Below are 21,529 nucleotides of genomic sequence, written 5' to 3' on the forward strand. Positions count from 1 at the left end.
GTCATGACTGAGCATGGGCAGAAGGGGCTGTTTTTTTTTTTTACGTTTTTTGCCAGGGACATGACTGATTGACAGACTGTCTCACCATAACGTTAGGTAACTCTGATAGCAGGCCACACAAGCTGAAAGGGAAGTCAAAGAGGCCTCAGTGTCAGTTACTTGCATGCTGATTTGCATAAGAATTACATTTCTAGTATTGGCTGCAGGCCTTGGTTACCTGGGGGTTTATCTTGCCAGCAGGGCTATACTGCTGACTCTAAACAGCTGACAAAAGACATGCAGTTAATATTAAGGGCTGGCAGCCACCATTTTGTTATGTTTCAGAGATTTAAAAAAAAGCCTCTTGACCCCTTTTTCACTTAATAGTAAAGTTTTCTTTCACTATTTTACACAGCAAAACTATATCGGTGAGTTTTGACTGTGCTTTTTGTCTATATGTACAAGGTGACTCATCATGAGTCATCACAACGGTAAATCCCAGCTTTTTTTTATCAATGAATCACGCAAGCGTAACATATCCTAAAGCCCTGGCATAGTTATACGACTGCAGTGGATTAACTTGTCATTGGGTGGTTCGCAGCATTTTCCCAGCAGTGTCGAAAAACAAACACCCACACTGCATCATCCGGCCCTATAGCCCGCACGCCGGCGCCGTCGCAGTCACGGTCCAAAACCAACAGCGGCTCGGATGCCTTTTTTCAGGGGGGAAAGTGGCGGTTTGAACATCGAAGGTGTATAATCTAACAGAGGGAATCCTGGGAAGATGGAGAGATGGAGAGGAGAGAGGGATAGAGAGAGAGAAGCCTCCAGCTGCAGGGCTTTGCCAACATGCTGTTATCTCACTGGAGGTGCTACAGAGAGAGCGTGGATGGGAATCCGGTGCTGCTGACTCGCATGCAATTAGGTGCTCTCTCTTAGCCTGCTCCTTATTAGCAGGCCTGCTAATGCACCTGTCTGCATGTATAAAATTTGCTGCACCAATGACGATCCATTACTCTGCACACCTATGGCTCATTGGTAGAATTCTGTCCTAGAAAGCTGCACTCACAGAAGTATATTCAGTGCATCTCCGCACACAAAAACATGAACCCAGTCACTGCAATTAAGCACGGCTCCAGGGGCATTTGTTCCATGGTGCTATCAGCTACCTCCAATGCGCCAGCGAGTCTCTGAGCAGCACAGCGATGACGGGTTATGGGACCCCCAACCCCCCCACCCACCCAGACACTTTGTATCCCACAGGCAGGCATCAGCTGCCTGTGACGGGGTGACCCACAGAGCGCCCGGGGCTCCACTTCTCCTTTCTCCTCGCTCCTCCAGTCCTCCTGGGCTGCTTCCTGGTTCCTGGTGGCTCGGAGGCCCGAGGATGGAGCAGGAATGGGGTCAGGAGGAGGGGTGGTAATCATCTCCATCCTAACTCTGGCTTTGTCTTTCACGCCTCTACCCTAACGCTCTGCCGTTGTTGCTGTTTCTCTTGCTGCATATAGTGTTACCTGTGTTATGAAGGCGTGAGCTTGCTATTTGAGCACGCACACACACTCTCTCACCACAGAGAGATGGTAAAACCATTGAAGTAAAACATAACACCTTTGACTGACTTATTTAGCTTGTCCTCACACTTTGAAGGCCGCATAACTCCCAGTAAATATTCCCCGTGACAGTGCGGAACTCATGAATTGGAGGGATTGTGTCATCCGCTCAGGGACCTCCTTTGACACTGCTAATTAGTGGCTGTCTTGTAGGAGGGACTCCCGCTGAGATGCAGCTATTCCAGGGCTCTGAGGTGTCTGCTGCTCAGCCATCTATTTGGGCACCCCCCGTTTTTGTTGCACATGGCGAGTTCCCGTTTCGTTTACTCTGTCCAGGAACATGTGTACCAGGGGGTTTTCAGGATGTTTGTTGTTAGAGATGAACATTAAGACCCCCCCATCTGTGATTATTTTTATCCCAGGGCTCCCGATTTTGACATTTTTGTATTGGCTTTCACACTATTTACAATTAACGCTTCAGTATTATTATCGATCAATATTCAGTATAACTGTGTCATGACAATATAACGAGGATGTTATAGAGAGAGACTCCTCACTAACTTTGATTCAATACTAACAACAACATCAAAATATATTCGAAGTAGTTCTGTGATACTAAACGTATATTACACTTCCATTTCATTACTTAGCAACATGTAATAATAGGGATAATCACAATTGAAGCAGCAGAGACGGAGATATCCGGACTTTTTGTCCATAATGTCACATTTTTTAAAAAACACTGCATCCCAGAATGCAACTTCACAGAATCTCTCTCGCCCCTCCCATGCCTGCTAGAAGCACGTGTGTTTCAATTATATTGTAAAATACATTTCTTTAAAACCTTTGTTTCAAAGCCCAGGCTTAGATCACCCTGATGACATCATCAGAGATATTTATTTCAGACTTAAGAAAACCCTCTCGAGCCACAGGAGACATTATACAACTATTTCACAGGTTGAGTCTTTGTATCGAGTCAACTTATTATATGTAAACTTTGTGCAGCGGCCCTTTAATTTCAGTCATATGGCCCACCCCTGTTTTTAATATTACCGTGTTACTATATAAAAAAGATATTCATTATTTAATTTAAACATTTCATTATGAATAGAGCTATCGAGTGATAACTTGTTGGACAGAGACAAACCTGGCAACCCAGAGAAAACACTGTGTGCCAGTTCTGCAAACAACAGCTGAGAGGCAGAGAAACACTTCCTGGTTCACTGCAGCTTCTGTAAAGACAGGAGAAGCACAGTAGTTAGCAAAATCGACACTGAGTGACAATGTCATGGAAGCAACAAAATATGCAAAATAGTAGAAAACTAGTGAAACACTTGAAAATATACCGAGCTCCTTTTACAATGTGATAGCATCTGCATAAAGTAGTGTAGTGTGTTGTGTAGCGTTCAACCTGCTGTAGCAATACTGTACTTATTATGTTCATGCCAATAAAACAAATTTGAAGAAAAGAGAGAGAGACCTATGGTTGTGAAATGAGGCGAGGCAATGCTCAGAAGCTTCCCACTGGACAATATACAGCACCGGTATACACACTCTCTCTCTCTCTCTCTCTCTCTCTCTCTCTCTCTCTCTCTCTCTCTCTCTCTCTCTTGTTCCCTTAGCTCACTCGCCCATGCTCACTTGCCTTCCCATGCAAAGAGCAGATTCTGTCATGAGCGTTCCACAGACTCCCATCCCCCATCACTTCCCCCGAGGGAGAGAGGGAGAGAGGGAGAGAAAGTGTAAGAGTGGATGTGCCGTCTTGACTCCGTAAAGCAGAACGCACGCCAAATGAATACATCATCGTGCTAATTAAAGTAACACTGTGTTTCGGTTCTGGGGAGGTTGGCACGCTGTCAAGTGGTTTAGGCGCGGCTGGACAGGAAATCTGGTTGGAGCACATTTGACAACATTGAATTGATATGGAACACATTGAATTATATATTTAATAGCTGCTCATAATTTGTGCTATAGTGGGAGTGCAGTGTATTCCTCTAGTGTCGAGGTCCTTTGGTGCTCTCACATCCATCTACCTTTCACTTTTACACATCAGCCATTTAACCTGGTGTATCCTGTACTTGTTTGGGCCATTTTGTCCTCTCTTCATGTGGTGCTTTACCTCCACGGCTGGCTGAAAGTGTGGGAATATAGGCTTAAAATGTCTTTAGATTTACCCCGGCTGAATCGCAGAGCTACTCCTTTCTTCATAGGATCAGGCTGGTGTCATTTTTTATTGTTCCCATCAATAGCTTTCATCTGACGTTGTGTTTCTGGCCAACTGACCAATGCTTAAACCTAATATGCACTCTCCATCCGACTCTGTTTTTGTCCTCACCAACTACTAGACATAATATATTGTTCTCTTCAGCAGGCTTAATGCTGTGCTGTGTTCACTAGCTTTTTGCCAACTAGTGTACAGTTTATCAGAGATTTCTCTTCGTGGGAAAACAGTCGCATGTAGCTGCCAGAGGCAAGATGGATGAGAGCGGTGAGACTGGAGCAAAACAGTGAGCTGAAAGAAGCTTAAATGCTCCGCAGAGCTGAGTGAGAATGTTTGGGTTCCACTGAACCAACAACTTCTTACACGTTACATCAAAGTTTTGACCAACTGTTCATCTGGAAATATTTAAAATGTAAAATTGATGTTGCTTATATCACTCAAACAGGATGACTTCATCGTTGGGTTTTGGTTGTTTCACGGGATTAGATATAACAAATAAAGAAAACGACTTGTTTAAACTTGTTCTAATTGCGTTCTTCGCTCTGATGAGTCCCTTCCCTTTTAGCATTTTAGGCTGTGCGACAAAAGGAAAGGAGAGGACACGTGAGGATGAGCTATGGAACAGAGAAGGAGACGAGAGGGCAGGACGAGGGGGAAGTGTAGGACAGTTTATCGTAGGAGGCGGCGAGGGGAGAGGAGAGGACAGGAAAGGAGAGGAGGGACATTGACGTCTGAGATGCTATCGGGTCTCGTTGCTGATATGACGGCCTCGGTCCCCGTTGACGGAGCAATCAGCCTGCCATCTCCCATTGTCTCCCGTCGCTTTATTCTAAATAACATCTGCATTCGTCAGCATATGGTTTCATTCTCTTCTGGGCTCTTGTCCCTCGAGCAAAGTTTGAAGGGATTTTCCTGCCCCTGGCTGCGCAATTTGAGATGCCCTTGGCAAAACATGACGGTGGGAAAATATCCTAGAATGAGAACTCGGTTGTGTTAACTAGTACAAGGGATGTTACGTGTATATATTTTTAGTAATGTATAATACAGTCTACACTGTATGTGTTAAATAATTAGTCAATAGTGCCTCAAGCTGCTGTAATCTATCGCTATGGAACTGTATTTAAGCAGCTTATTGGATTGGAGAAATTCTTATCAGATACCTTGTGTATTAAGACCGTCAGTTCAAGACACCAGCTGGAGAAAGCATTGTTTTTACTGCATGTGAAGCGTTTGACTCAATGTACGAATTTTCCCAGATGAATAAATGTTTTTTTTTTTTTAAGTATATAATTGCAAGATTATCGAATAGTTGCCCTGGATCGGAAAAGAACCCCACCACAGCTCTGGTGCTAGAACATCTGGCCTGCTGTTACATAAGCCCTCTCAGCAGGCCTGAATGAGAGCCACACAATGCGATAGGCGTGCCGACAGAGCCGAGTAGTGAGAGGAAGAAAGAACAAGTCGATGAGTAGAAGACGTAAAAGGTATAGCCTCAGCCAACGAGAGCAAAGAGTGGAAACGTGAAGGCAAAAAAGGGGGCCACTTCATCACTTTTACGGCCCTTCCCCCCCGTCCACGCTGATTAGAGTCAATGTAGAGGAAGATATATCATCTGACCCTCTGAGGGAAGCCCAGTGCTTCTAATGAGCATGTGTGCCTGCTATGGAGGTGGTTAAATGTACCTCTCACAATCCTATAGCAGTGGGATGATACAGTTGAGACAAATTCACCACAACACACTGATGGGATATACACTGTGCAGGATTTTTGTTTTGTTTTGTTCAAAGCAGTGGGACGGGTGCTGTCAGTGCAGATAGTATAGCTAGTGAGACGTGGTGCCATTTCTCTCCACTGTGACATTCCCCCGGGGTTGTTTTTTTATGACTGCTGAACCCTGAGAGCTCAGAGAAAGAGACACCTCTCCACTCTGTACAGCAGAGGGCCCAACTCATCTCCCCACTCTGCGTATGTCGGCTGAATCGGTCACAAACATGTGACCGGGGCTTGTCAACTCCGCCGCGCATCAGTGAAGTCTAGTGTTTTGCTTTTTTTGGTACCCGTTCACAGCGTGGCATTTGTGCAGGCGTCCAAAGAATATTTCGCGAGGGATGGAGACTGAAAGCAGGAGAGACAAACGGAGACGCCTGGACAGAGATAAACGAGAGACGGTTATATGAGGCCGTCGCGAAAGGTCTGAACGTGGCACCAGGTCAGCTCAAGCTGACTGAGAGAACCCTCACGCTGTTAGTTGGGTTAATAATAGTGGAGCCGTTCAGCTTCTCTGCCATCAGGCATCTAAACAGGCAGCAAGGGCCTGCGGTCACTTAGGAGTCCAGGAAAAGCAGGCCGCAAGTCAAAAGAAGCTTTACAGGACTAAGTCCATCCGCCAGAAAGACAAGAGACTTGATTTGATAACATTCATCATAGCTTCCATATCTCATCCCGTTGTGAGGTGTTTTTGTTAGCGTGCTCACTTATTAGCTTGTTGTTTTCAGCAGCGATACTGTAGCAACTAGTAGCAGTAAAGAAACAGCAAATGTATCCTGCAAACACTTTGCAGAAGTGTTGCTACTTGTTGGTCCACGTATGAATGAATTGTCGAAGCCGAGCGGCTAGTGGCATCACGGTAGTTTGTGAGGCGACAAAGAAAGTCAGGCTTCCAGACTCTTTTTTTCGAACAACATCACAACTTATGATTTGAACTTAAGAGAACTGGTCTAACTTTTTCTCCCTGCTGCCAGTCTTTATGCTAAGCTAATCATCTGCTAGCTGTAGCTTTGCGTGTCACATACAGACAGTCGAGGCTGAGTGGTATCTGTCTTCTTGTCTAACTCTGCGATACAGTGTAAGTTTTCTTTAGTTGTCACTTTCTAAAGGTCAAGCTATTAATCTTGCCTCTCAGCAAGCTAACCGCTAACACTGTGGCAACAGCTAAACTAACACTCGTGTATCTCTGAACGTTGGCGCCACTAACAGAGGAGTTCTTCAACTTTGTTTTTTTAGACCAGGACAAAACTCGAGTAAAGTCAGACTCACCCCAGAATGCAAGCTCATGCCTTTCATTTGGGTCACCATAAGTCCTATTTTTGGTAAACTAAGACCCAAAATAAGCTAGTTTTCATGTTGCGGTTTCTTAAAAAGAGGCACAACACACACACACACACACACACACACACACACACACACACAGACACACACACACACTCACACACACAAACCCACAAACCCTTGTTGAGGCTTTTGTCCTAGATTCTGACCCCTGTAATGCAACTAGATCTACTGGATATAAAAATGTGGAGTGTAAGAGCTGCTGCTAAATAAGACAAATGTTAAATGAAACCAGTGAAATGCAATAAAAGGACTTAGTCCCCCCCCCCCCTACTACGCTTTGCTCTGTGAGAGCTGGTGTGTTTACTAGCAGTAGTACACAGGGCCCTCTAATATTTCCTTCCCTGTGTACGTATTTTTCATATATTACCATCAAACTGCTTGCTTTTAATTTCCTATTTTTCTTGTTAACAGTTTGCTCTGCACATCATTTGTCTTAAATACCTTTTTATTCAGCCATTATAGTTCATATACAATTCACTTGTGCATTCAAGACTCATTTTCACGCTTTTTACAAGCAATAAGCACAGAGGTGATATCTAAATAAAATAACAAACAGACAGAAAAATAAACGTAGAAATAAAGAAGAGATAAAGACAATAATAGTATTATAAAATGAATTTATTATACTCATAAAAATAAAAAGTACTGAGTTGACTTGTATTCCCACCTCCCCATTAAACCTGCATCACACACGTGACATCATACCTTTAAAGCCCAACCCACCCCAGTGATGCATCCCATGCAGTCTATATATATATATATATATATATATATATATATATATATATATATATATATATATATATATATATGCTGTGTACAATTCAGGGGCAGCATCTGCAACAACATTTGAGCGAAGTGATGTGTGTAACCTCGTGTGCGGGGTGGTATCAGATTGCCCCTCGCGTGTGCTCTGCATGCAGTTTAGTTAAGCAAGCACATCGTGGCGATGAATCAGGACCGGAAGGAGTAGAGCGGGCTGGACCAACAATAGGCAAAGGTATCCATTACGTCTCTATTGTTAGCCACGGCCGGGTTATTATTACAGCCTAGAGTGAGACACAGACAGCTGGCTGCTGTTTCAGTCCCAGCCCACCTTACTGCTGCTCCCAGCCAGGAACATCAACAACGTGGAGAGGTTGCCACTGGTGGGAGTTGATGGTGTTTTTGCTGACTATGCGACTGGAAGTAACATGGGGACAGCGAGACTGGACAGAATTGGTGCTCGAGGAGCGCTCTAATTGTCTCGTGCAGGCTCAGAGGACACGGAGCTGCAATCAGGCGCTGTGTCCGTCCCGGTTTTTACTGGAGCTCGAGGTTGGGCTCAAACGTGGAGAGGGCGGGCGACCTACAGCCCTGGTGGGGTTTACACAGGGCCGGGTTCCCAGTGGAGCTGCAGAGCGGAGCACGGGAGGAGGAGTTGTGACGCTCGCGTCGGGTGGGACGACGACAACGTCAGCTGCCAAGAAAGTGCTGATCGCAGGCAGAATAAAAGGCATCTGTGTCAGGGGCGCATAAAGCAGGGCGACAGGAGAGGCAACCAAGCATTCACACACACACACACGCACACGCACACATACGCGCGCGCTATTACCAAAGCAAACAAACGCATATGTGCAAAGAATGCAAACACTGCGCATCACATCCCCCCCCCCCCCCAGCTGACTCAACGCTGCTCACGTGGCTGATATACGTCCCAGTTCCCACTGTACAGTATAAAGATGAGTACGTTTCCTGTGATCGTTGCATGGAAATACACATCGTGAACGTGGGGTGATCAGCTGACTCCTCGCCACTTGGAAATCTCTCATGACGGGGGAGAGAGATAGAGAGAGAGCGAGAGAGAGAGAGAGAGCGAGAGAGAGAGAGAGAGAGAGATATGGAGAGCCTCAATTGAATCCTGGCAGGTAATCTCAGGAAACAGATGGATTTTTTTTGTCATATTTGGCAGCAGATTAACACTTCCCGCGTCGCTCAGGAAAAAAAAATATCTGTTGTTGCCAACTCTTGTTTGACAATCTGAATATTAGTCCTTGGTCAGGAAGGTCTGGCTCGCGCGTTGTTAGATTGCCCATTCTGATGCGTGCCCCCCCTCCCCCTCCATGGATTCAATCCTATCTGTGCTTTCTAAGGCCCCAGCTGTGGTGGCTGGCCAACACCCCGCACACCGGGGCGCTTGTCCCCCCCCCCCCCCCCCCCCCGCCCTGCCTATCGCGCCGTGCCAGCGCCCCGTGCCAGAGGAAGTTATCAGCACTCTATCCCCCCCCCCCCCCCGCCTAATCCTCGCCGAGGTGGAGAGAAAGTGTTAAGCAGCACGTCTTCTGGCATTTTAAGAGAGAATGAACAGGTGTCTCTGACCTAACCGACTGTCTTTCAATGAGCTGCTGTTTTTAGTGCACACTGCTTTTTTCCCCCTTGGAGTTTTTTTTCTCCAGTGGAATGTACAGTTAAAGGTGCGTGCAGTGGGGGAGTTCTGTTTTCTGCATCCTGCAGGGATACTGCTGACACGTTGTTGTTTCTTCCTGATGTGGCTGGGCGGAGTACAGTTACATTCTTAACAGGCTTCGGGGGCAATATAATGTGGTTGGAGTTTATACATTACATTTTTCTTCTTTATTTTGTGTTGTTTCATCATTTTTGGACATTTCCTTACAAAAACACACAATATGGGCATTCACACACTGACATTAGAGTCCTTTGGTTTGGTTTTGTTTTGGTTTGGTTTTGCAAATGCAAACAAACGCTGCTGTGCTCCTGATACATTACAGACATAAGTCAAAGTTGTGACATGCAGATTTGCATATATTACACAAATTGTACATTTTTATTGTTGCTTAAAAAAACCACAGTAATAGAAATCACATTCATATGAATGTATTGTCCGATATAACATTTTCTTACAACTAATATTAGAAAGCTTATTTTCTATTTAAAGACGTTAGATAGGCATTACACATATTGTGAACCAGATAGATTTTGATCAAGCACCCCAACATGAATACATTTTTGCATTCAATCATGACTTAATTGCATGGGGACATTAATAGAACCTCCCCTATAGTGCGTCATCAAACTGTATGCATGCACTGACACCATACTGCACCAGCATCTGTATCAGAACAGAATTCGGCAGCGCCAGAGCCTCCAGTGATCACTTGCCTCCCAGCGATTTCAGGCAGACATTAACCTCATCTCCTGGCAGCACTGGCTGGCTAGTGTGGTGTTCATGATGTATAGCTGGTGAGCAGATCACTCTAATTATCACTCTGGTCTGCGGCGGACTCGGAGGGCCTGCAGCCGTGAGATCCCTCACGCCACATGAGCAGTTTTTTCCCCGTCTTCAGTTGGGCTCATCAACAAAGCCCGGGACCCCCACTGACTCTGTCATCCCAGGACTATTCCTTACCGGTCACTTCCCTGCACATCCCTTCTGGGTTTCTTATTTGAATGAAATCGCTACTATTACATTACACTTACATCTCACTAGTTTAAAGTCCTGTTATCTGTTCCTTTGTGCACTTTATTTTATATTTTACTTTATTTTATATTTTACTGTCAATTTTAATATGTTTCTACTTTTTGCACTGTGTTGATTGTTGTTGATTGTTTTAATGTTACGCACCACCCGTCATGTCAAATTCCTTGTATGTGCAACGTACCTCTGCAATAAACGGCTCTGATTCTGAGAGAGCGAGAGAGAGAGTGAGAGAGAGAGTGAGAGAGAGAGAGAGAGAGAGAGACCTTGGGGTGACTGGCTGGGTTAGCCCGGCACACTCTGAGCATGGGGACGTAGTGTAATTGGAAAGTAATTACCCTTTGGGTGGCACGTGTGGAAAGCTCAGTACAGTGTGACAGAGAATACTGTCTGCCGTTAGTGTCGAAAATGAACAGAGGTAGACCGTTAGTGCTGATGTACAGCCGGCAAACTGATGGAAGTGCTTTTTCATGTCGTTTTTTGACATCGATCAGATATCGATACAGCAGGTTGGACATCTATTTTCTGGTGCTGGCACCTAAATGTCTTTTTTTTTGTTTGTTAATAGTTATAGGAAGAAGCCAGTCGATTGTTATTCCTTATTAGTGATTGCCACAATGGTGCTGTAAGTATCACTAATACAACAAATGTGCATTTATTTGTGCCTGAAAATAGTCCCCAACAAAAGCACCATCATACAGAGAGGCAGACCAACACGTAGCAGTTGGTGGGAGAGAGAGAGAGAGAGCTCCTCTCTTCCCCTCCACTCCTCTTATTAGCAGAGATGTCTTCAGAGGGCTCAGATTAATTACATCTCTGGGATCTCACTAAAATGTTCAGGTCCTCGTGACGGCCCGCTGTGTAATCGTCCTGCTGTCTGTGCAGAAGGAGCCGCATCAATCCAGCTCTCCTGGGGATGTCTCACTCCCATCTGAGTTTGACAGAAATCCCAAACAACAGAGTTGAAGACTTGTTTGCATGTGTTGTATTTTGGCGTCACAGAATTACATCTTGGTTTGGGATCAGTACTGTCTTCCATGTTGATTCTTAAAGGGGCAATGCACGAGCTTCAAGCTGATTTTTGCTTTTTTCCCAGACATCTTCGGTGTGAAGCGATGACGTCATTTTTCTCTCCTCGGTGGCTATTGCTGCTCACACTAATTACCCAGTTTGTGCGAGGTTACTGGTTTTACTGGTGCGCGCATCACCAAGATAGTCCTATCTGGTGACGGATGTGAATAGCTTTCATGAACTGCTTTTAGTTTCGGCTTCTGTTCTGTTTTGATATTTATAAGAATTAATTGACAATCAAGACTAAGACAAACCTCAGACTCTGACATTAAAACCTGCGTGTTACCTACGCGTTCATGCTCATACTTCAAGGATTCCTTTCTTATGTCTGCTTCCAACTTTTTGCCTTATCAAATAATATGCTGATTATTTTCTAGATTAGATTGATTTGTCACTTTGTCGATGAAAAATGTCAGAAACATTGATCAATTTGCTCAATTTGCCTGAGTAACAGTCTAAAATCCAAAGATATTCAATTCACAAGAAATACATTCACATTTAATCAGCTGCTGACAGCAAATGTTTGGCATTTTGGCCAAACCAATAGTTGCTGCTTAAATGGTCTGTCAATAAGCTAATTGATTCTGCTCAATTGACTGAATTGAACACAGAAACTGTAGCAAAAATGACAGTGAAAAAAACGACTCACACATTCCCTCAGAACTCCAGGAATCTAGTTCTTGGAAGTTTTATGCAGCACATCAGTCCACTAGAGAGCAGTGTAGCACCAGTCGGCGGGCTCCTCCATGCACAGCCCAGTGAAGCAGAGAAGGTGGAAGCCCAAACACAGAACAAAAAACACAACAATAGAGGCTAAAAATAACCGCAGCATGTGGCTCACTGAGAATCAGAACTCCTCCACTGAAACTGAGAAAAGAGAGAATCAGAAGCATTCAGTGAGACACGGAGATGCTCTGCACAAACCCTTTCCCGAACTCTATACCAGTGTGTGTGTGTGTGTTTCTTATTTTTATGAACCTGGGGGGGGGGGGGGGGGTCATGTGGGGGCGGGGGGGGGTCTTGTGAAGCAGAGTGCAGGTTAAAGAGGGATGGAAAATGGAGACTCAGCTGCCGGGATACTGAGTACGTCACTTGTGACATTTTACCCTCACTCATTTTGCTGCCCCATGTCAAACAATACGCTGCGCACTAGCACTCACATATGCACACGTATGAGTAGAGTACTCACATGGACATGGGCACACACTCACACACACACACACACACTCACTCTCTCACACACACACACTCTCACACACACACACACACACACTCTCTCTGTCCGACAGCCGTCCAGGCAGGCAGCAGGCAGCAGGCTGGATCAGATAAATATGAGGCTTGTAATGCGACCGCAGAGACGGAGCTGATGGGATCAATACAGAACGACGCTGCAGGTCATCGGGAGAACACAGCAAGAGGATAGATATGGACTGGCTCATGGGGAAACAGAGCGGCGAGACTGACGGGTACACACAGGACTATGTCTTCTCTCGTGTGTTCTCTCGTCCATCTGACCCGGATCAGACGGACGTTATGGCATCCCCGTGTCGTGTACACACTGGGATCCATCCGGATCATTTCTACTTGTTGACGTTTTATTCATTGTGCAACAGATTTCTAATTAATTCTTCCTTATCAGCCACCTAGATGTATACGTATCTACGAGGAGCAGCTCCAAAGTGTTTTCAGTGGAGAGTTTTAGTATCATGGTCTGAAAGCTATTTCAGGGGCTTCTTAGTTCCAGCAACAAGTTACAGGAGAAGAGTTAACACTCTTTTAGGTCTTCTCCGTGTTTTATACCATTGCAATCTGAATATCTCTTTGGCTTACTTGGACCTAGTTTCTGAAGAATACCGGTGTTATGAGTTGGAAAATCTCATCTAGAACGAGAGGAGTAAATGTTGCTGTGGCCAATTAACACGTTTTTATTTCACACAGCTACATGGAAGTGACTGTGTGCTTAACATAAGCAGTGACGAGGTGTGTGAAGTCCTGACATGTGATTCTTAGCGGTCTCTGTTCTGACATCTGCTCGTAAACCAGGAGAGCGAGGCTGAACTGGCACCTTCAGTGTTAGATGCTTTACAGATGCTAAACACTCGTGGTGGTTGCTGTGTGTGTGTGTGTGTGTGTTGCTTGTGCTGTCTCGTTATTCTGGCTACACATTTAATTTTCCTTTGGTAACTCCTGCTCTTGTTTGGTTCCTGAGACAATGTTGGTCCTTAGAGGGAAAGTCTACTTCATAGATGTGTTGTAAGAAATCGTCACAGCGATGTGCAATTTTCTGGCTGTTTGTTTCTGATTCAGTCTGTTTCGTTAAGTTCTCATTTGTACGAGCTTTAAGATATCCACCTTTGTTGTTTCCGCTGCAACGCCAACACGAGGGAGGTCAACTGAATTTCGCTTGTGGTTCTCACTGTCATGGGAGTTCACAGGTAGGACCCAAACGCAAGACCACAGGAGACAGACGTTAATGGAAACAGGTTTTATTTAGCCTGAATAAAGACAGGAAGGTGTGGAGCCCGTGGTCCGACACCAGAGAGTAGGCAGGTCGACGGTGTGAGTCCCGTGGCTCGACACCGGAGCGCTGGCAGCTTGACGGCCTGTGTAGTCTGTTGAACACCTCAGCTGTGCACAATCAAGGGTGTGGCCATGGGAGGTGTCTGGAGGCAGAGGACAAACAGAGCACATGGCACACAATAACAAACAGGGGAATGACAGAACACATGAGGAGAGGAGATCAGGGGAAACACACAACGGCTCAGACAGGGATCCTGGATCCTGACACTCACAGGATTTAAATATCATGTTTGCATTGTTCTATAGAAACAGTTTGAGGAACCTTTTCTTCTGTAGAAAGTAGTTCCAATAATAATTGTTGACACCAACATCTGCAGATTGCTCAGGGCAACCAGGGCGTGTTGCTTTAAAACATTTTAAATGTAATTGTTTAACGCTTAGACTTAGAGCACTACAAAAGTCTCAAAATTGCAAAATGTCTTTTTGCAATTTTAGGTGAACAGATAATTCAAATCAAAAAGTTATGTGATAACTTAACATGAATGCCCTTGGCATCAGTTAGTGTTGGGCAACATAGAGAAAATCAAAAATCTCAATATTTTGGGACCAAATTTCTTGATATAGATATATATAGTTATTTTTAAATAAATAATCATCAGCAATATGGAGATAAAAGCGGTTAAAGCTAAATAATAATCATTCTGCAAAAATAACGTCACCATACTGCAATGCAGCCTTTCAAACCAGGAAAGAACACTGAGGCCATATTAGGATATCCAAAATCCGAGACGATATCTATCGTCTCATATCACAATATCGATATAATATCGATATATTTCCCAACCCGACCATCAGTCATGATGGACTCTCACCAAGCATGTGTTACTCGGCTTATTTGAAGTTGACTCAGAATGAGCTGCTGCCTCCTCCCTCACCTGCTGATGCAGCTCAGCCTGCAGTTCAAAGCAGCGCTCAGACGTCTGCTCTGCTTACTGTGAACTTGTGCAGATGTGTGGCTATATTTCTGGGAACTGGTTGGCCCATGGTGATGGATGGGGTGCCGGCATTAATAATGAATTCCTCTAGTAGCGTGGTGGATATGCACTTTGGAACCACGCTCTTATTGCAGAGAGCCAAAGTGCCATACAAAGTAACGTTTGTCCATGCCAGCAAATTCAGTAAGAGAGAGGATGTTACACATGAAGCAGTCATTTTTAAGTTGAAGTTGCTCCAAAGCCCTTATTACTTTACATCATCTTTAAAGTTGTTGTTTTTCATGTTCCTCACTACCCTTGTCATCGTTGCATTGTCATTGTCACTCTCATCAAAGCATCATCTATAATATCCTGAATATTATTCATATTATAGGATTAAAGTATTATTTTTCTCATCTTAAGTGCTATCAGTTGTGTCGCTATATCGTGTCCTTTCGATTGTTTTCCTCATCTCTTTGTGTTCTATATGCACTGAGCTGTGCACACCTTTTTTTTCTTTTCTTTTTTTTATGTTTTAGGATCAAAGAAGAACCAAAGCCTCAGCTGGCACAGTAAGTGAACTGCATTACCCAGAGTGCTCTAGGCTTTGACACTTCTTCCTGTCAGTGGGTGCTGTGTGCTTCATGTGGCTTTCTCCTCTTCGTCTGGGAGGAAAACCAAAGAGATGTCACTGATGTCACGGAAGGCAGCTCGATGATTTGCACCGCGGGCGTTTTGTTTTTTGCATCGGCCAGGCTGTTGAATGGACACTAAGCAGCCCGACTTCCGTGACATCAGTGACGAGGCCTTTTCCTCTCGACCAGCTTTGTTTTAGCCAGGCCCTCGCCCAAACCCTCCCCCTTCCCCCCCTTTGTCCCTGGTCTCCAACTGGCTGCCCATTCTCACCCAGTGTGTCATATCTGCACTCTGATTGGCTTGTGCAGCCGCGTAATTCAATCGCAAATGTGGACTCGATGCACCTGCCCTCCTCCGCTGTACTGTAGCTGCATTTTGACGAAGTCCACCTGCAGTCTGATAACCTGACCCCTGCTGCACCACAAGGCTGGAATAAATGACACTCCTGTTACCCTCAGCTGAGCGTTTGATGCAGCTCTCATTTCCATTGGCTGTAGAGCTTTCCTGCTTCTTCTCTCTTTCCCTCTACTGTAAGTCTGTCTGTCTCCTCTTTCTGTCCTTCTTCTGTCTTTCTCTCTGTATATTTCTGACACTGTGTCTGGTTGTCTATGTTCCACTAATCGCCGCTCCTGCCCGTGTCCCGGCCTCCTCCTCTCTCTTGCGCTGGTTGTAGTGAATGTCCCTGCTATTGTTCACTTCTTAGAATCTGACCTGTTTCCTTAAAAAAAAAAAAAGCTTTTCCGGACAGATTGTTTTCTCCCATGATGACTCATTGCGATGTTCCAGTCACACTTTGCTTATTTGAACAGGTGGTTTCCCTTTAGTGGGATCACTGAGCTGGTAAATAACGTCCTTCAGCCCCATCAAAAGTCCAAAAATGACAAGGAGCCAGAGCCAGACGCGTAAGTAATAGCACAGACCCCTTTTCTGATCTCCTCCCAGCAGCCACAAACATGTCTGGACGCACAGTATGTTTGACCCTAGTGGATATTCGACGATGTCACACAATTTTTCGAAGCATATGAGGAGAGAGTGGTGGTGTGGGAGTGGTCTGCCATGATGGACTCTACTTTTAGACATAATGGTAAGACTTTGTGAGGTGGTATTCAATTCAAGAAGAAACAAAACAGGTATTGTCACATATGTTTGCGTGTTACTTGGCCCTGATGTTATTAATTGTATGCAATGAAACAAAAAAAGAGTTAATTACATGATACACACCACAGCAATACTTCTTAAATACTTTTGATCTGTGATTACAACAACCTGTCTCCTCCGCCACTAGACCACGTGACCAACGAAGCTGGAATTGACTAATGCAATATGGTTTGAGTTGGCAAGTTAAAAACATGACATACATATTTCTCCTCTCAGCGCTCAGAGTTTTATCTCTTGTCATCCAACATGGGTTAAACCTGTCTATAGTGTAGTGTATGTGTTTAAAAGAAAAACAAGAACAATTCTAAATAGTTGTAGCAACTGCAGCAGTCAATGGCGCTTGCTGACAAAAAACAAAGGCTTTTAATTCGTTGTTTGTGATGGAGAGTACAGGAGAAATTCTTTAATATACATTTATTCCTGTTTTATATCGAATTAATTTGTTCGTATTTTTTTCCTGGTGTGAATGCCGACGAGTAGCTTGAAGCCGTAGATCAGTCAGCCATGTTGTATGTAGTTTTACGCAAGTTACTCAAAATACAGAGTGAATTACGGTAGTCATTCAGCTATTCAGAATATTTGAGGAATACATTTGTATCACTTCTTACTTGCTTGTCCAAATTGTGTAAAAAGTACGCACTGTACTGTATAATGTTCACTGTTGAGTGAATTATTGGGTGTTTATCATGGAGGGTATGGTGAACGAGTAAACAAGGGAATGATGTTGGAACCAGCCTAGAGTTCTTTCACAGGAGACATTTTTGACTTGTCATAATAACAGTGCAGATGTAAATTGTAACTTAAATTGCAGTATACTGATGGTGGCTCTGTTCCAATAAGTCCCAGTAAGACATAACGTTACACGAGACAACATTACCAATATCAGGGCTTTGGAGGTGGACTTTAATCATTAACGCTATTAATTACACCTGTGCTTTTCCTGCTTCAACAAGTCACAATGTTTGCTGTGAAGAAGCTTATCAAAGGAAGGCAAAGGTAGAGGATACAGAAGCTCTTAGAGGACAGACGCTAAAGTGACACATCAAGTGAGTTTTAATTTACCCACAATTCATAAGCTGGAACTAATGTTATTTTTAATGACTATGTAAAATGTAAAAAGGTTTGCTTTTAAACAAGTCCACAGAAAATCGTCATTGAACTATGCAGGACTATGGAGCATTTAGCCTCTTTTAGCTTATTTTGTTGTTTTTTACAGGCGGGAAAGGGTAATGTTATTATCTATAAGTTCAGTTACAAACCTCATTTCCAACAGCAGCAGAAAGCTTTGTTTTTTAGCAAAGAAAATCCCTTATAAACCCACTGTAGATATGTACTCAGCACCTGAAGGCAGCTACACAAAGCTAGCTAGCAACTAGCTTGAGCAGTAGAGCAACTAGCAAGCTAAAGAAAAGAAAATATTTATTTTTCTTAAAAGTTTGTAGAGACCAGAGCAGAAAGAAGAATATTGGACTCATAATTTGTCAGAAAACCAGAAACTCGGCTGTAAATGAATGGTAATGTTGTTCTGTGCCTTCCGGATGTGTAAATAAACAATAATTTTCTAGCTTGTTAGCCACAGCAATTAGTCAGGACTTTGGGATGTGAGCTTGTTGTAGTTCTTTCACTCTGGCTTCAGTCTGTTAAGGTAACGTTAGCTTTAACTCAAGAGCTAGAACACTTTGGTATAAGAGAAGATTTGGCAAATTTGTCATGGGCGCAACCCACATACTCAGCTCTGCTGCTCATCCCACAAATGCATGTTCCTTACAAATGTGACACCATTTAAAAGGGAAGATTTATTGCCAAGAAGCATTGTTACAACAAAGAAATAATCTACCAAACACAAATGTCCTTACTTTTTGTGCTGTGTCTATATGAGAAAACACAAGCTGAATATCATCACATATAAATTAGGTTGGAGGGAGGTGCTGATTTCCCTTTTAATGGAGGCCACTAATACAAACGCATACCAGCCGGTTAACACACGGTCATGTCTATGCTCTCAGTGCCAACATGAAGCATTTGGGATGACAGTGGGGTTAAATTTCCGCTCAGACGGTTTGTGGCAGAGGTAGAGAAGGAGCTTGCGGAGAGCTTGTAGTTCACGCTTGCTGTCGGGTCTGTCATATGTCCAAAGGAGAGAGAGAGCAGCTCGGGTTACCGGCTGTGTGTGGCCGCTCTGGTGCGGCCCAGAGGTAAGAGAGCTCCGATACGCTAGCATGGGACGGGACAATGAGCAGCGTATGATTACTCGTCAGCAGTGTCACCTACATTTGACCGTGTTTGACTCAATAAGCAAACCCCTCTGGCATGGGCACTGTGTACCAGCTGCCTGCTGCCACTTAAAGCGACTCCTACACCTACTTTAGGTTTAGTTGTTTTAGTCATGCCCTCTCTCATTCAACATCCACTGCTTTACTTGCACGCTCTCTCCTTTTTATATATATATATATATATATATATATATATATATGTATATATATATATATATATTATATAATATTTGCTCTCTACTTAAACTGTTTATTTTAGCACCTTGATATCTGTCTCAGTGTGCAGCTCAGAATCAACATACTTAATACAGACTACAGTCAAACTTGTAAAAAATGTGTTTTATAACCTATTGTAGCATATTAAGCCTCCCAGGTGGTGAGTGAGCGTTGGAAGAAGTGATCCGATACAGAGGGAGGGAGAGCTAATCATTGGTTATCTTCAACAGCGCTTCTCATGGCCTTGGACCTGTCAATAGAGCAGAGGCCCTTCGTGCTTGTAGTGGCCCGGGATAAAGCTCATGTCTCTGTAAACGTTTGAGTGTAAGGGGAGATTAAGTGAGAATAACACACGATTGTTTGTCGTCTTATTCCCTTGATCCTCGGAGACCGTGGCCCTACCCCTTGTATCACGGCCTTCATCGCCCCGTTATCAGGCCCTCTGTCAGTATATGAGAGTTGGTGGGATCTGTTAAACAAGGCTACATACTAATCTCCGCTCGGTAAACACACAGAGGCTGTGACACAATTAGCCCTTTAATCCCTCAGTGGGTGCAACAGGGGGGCATGCCGGTGGCACTCCATCTGATGTTTGGATGGCACACAGAGGCACAGATAGTCCTCAGGTGGCGTGTGGCCATCGCGTTTGGGCTCGAAAAGGGTCCGGTCGTGGGCAAAGGAAGCACGTTTATCTCAAACGCAGAGCTGTATGTGGTAAAAGGATAGCGTCGCTCAATAATTCACACGTGCTAATGAATGTTGCAGGGGATATGTGGGGCGAAACCAATTCTAATCGCCATATTATGAAGTCAGCCGAGTGTTTAGTTTCCAAGGAGACGCTCAATTGACATGTGTCATACAAAATGCATGTGAAGAGTCCATGCAGGTTGTTTTTTCAGGAGCCTCTCAGGACTTGTTAGGAGTTAAGGATCTACTGTATGAGATCAGGTGTAATGTATCAGTAGGAGGCCATCTATAGGACACAAGCAGTAACACAATAGACACTGCCCTGACAAATGCTTAATGGATGGTGAGCTCGACTGCGTGTACACGTGCCACCAGTGATGTCCTATAAGTAATACAATAGAGAAACAAAGAGTGTGTGTATTGGTGATATCATTATCTCACAGTATGGCGGTAGGTTGTTCTTTGTCTCACCTTACGGCTGTCCCGATATAGAAACACAGGTGCAAATGATTCATTAAACGCAGGGGAACCTGAGAAAGTGGAATTAAGTGATGTTCTTAAACTTGCAAAGCAAATTAGATATCCCCCCCCCCCCTGTTTTTGATAGGGGTGCGGTATCAAAGGAGGAGCTCAGCTTTGAAGCCTCTGAGGTCATGGCGTCTGCTTTTCCTTTCAAAACATCTCACGCACACTGCACACGTGTGAGGTTATATCAGTTAGTCTGTCCGTAGTATCGGAGGCTTTTGGGTAAATGGGATTTAAAGAACAGGACTGAACGGATAACTCTGGTGCGTAATGATCCAACTGTGCCAAAGACACATGCATGTGTCTGCCAGTTAGACTATAACAGGGACATGATTATTTATTTATCCCATATGCCGGTACTGACTACATACAATGCATACATCATATGAGTTTGTGTGTAGTTTCATAAAAACATTTAAAGTACTAAATACTAAATACTGTGTCCTTAGGTCAATGTTATGCTCATAAATGTCTATTTAAAAATGTAAATAGACATTCAGTAGCTTAGACTTAAACTGCTGTAGCATTGGCTCTTGCTATATACGACAAAATAAGCATTCAATAAAAAAGCATGAACACAACCCCTCTCGTCTTATAGGTCACCAAACCGCATCGCCCCTTTCCTAAACTCTGTCCTTCCTATTCGCCTGCAGGAAGTTGCACCAGCAGTTTGAATCGTACAAGGACCAGGTTAAGAAGATGGGGGAGGAGACCAAGCCGGCCCTGGACCTGAAGAGCGAAGCCCCAACCTGCGGCATCTGCCACAAAACCAAGTTTGCCGATGGCTGTGGCCACCTCTGTTCATATTGCCAAACGAAATTCTGTGCTCGGTGCGGAGGACGAGTGTCTCTGCGGTCAAATAAGGTAACGCTGGCTCGCATGCTCGGTATTATCCAGTTATAAGGACATACACACACACACACACACACACACATGCAGATGTCCCACCCTCGGGTAAATTACTCCCTACACTTCCATTTGAAATCCAAGGTGATGAAACGTTGCAGTGAAGTCGTAATCTTGGAAGTGAGCCAACAACAAAACCTCGAATAGCTACTAATGTTTTTCAGATTAACAGCATCTACTCCAGCACACTCTCTCTGCGTGCCTTTATTCTAACTCTGTTCACTCAC

At 44.2% G+C, this 21,529-nt stretch overlaps 1 protein-coding gene across 1 annotated transcript in view; it reads left to right on the top strand.

Moving 5' to 3' along the window:
* Positions 1–21,529, top strand: part of rims2a (regulating synaptic membrane exocytosis 2a) — a gene marked incomplete at its 5' end in the record, with an annotated part of 131,941 nt that overhangs the window by 1,547 nt on the left and 108,865 nt on the right. Inside the window, 3 exon segments of the mRNA XM_079275630.1 lie at positions 15,441–15,473; positions 16,347–16,439; positions 21,050–21,260. Coding sequence (XP_079131756.1) covers positions 15,441–15,473; positions 16,347–16,439; positions 21,050–21,260 — 337 coding nt within the window.

This window comes from Melanostigma gelatinosum (genome assembly GCF_949748355.1).
Source record: "Melanostigma gelatinosum genome assembly, chromosome: 9".
In the NCBI taxonomy this organism is placed as follows: domain Eukaryota; kingdom Metazoa; phylum Chordata; class Actinopteri; order Perciformes; family Zoarcidae; genus Melanostigma; species Melanostigma gelatinosum.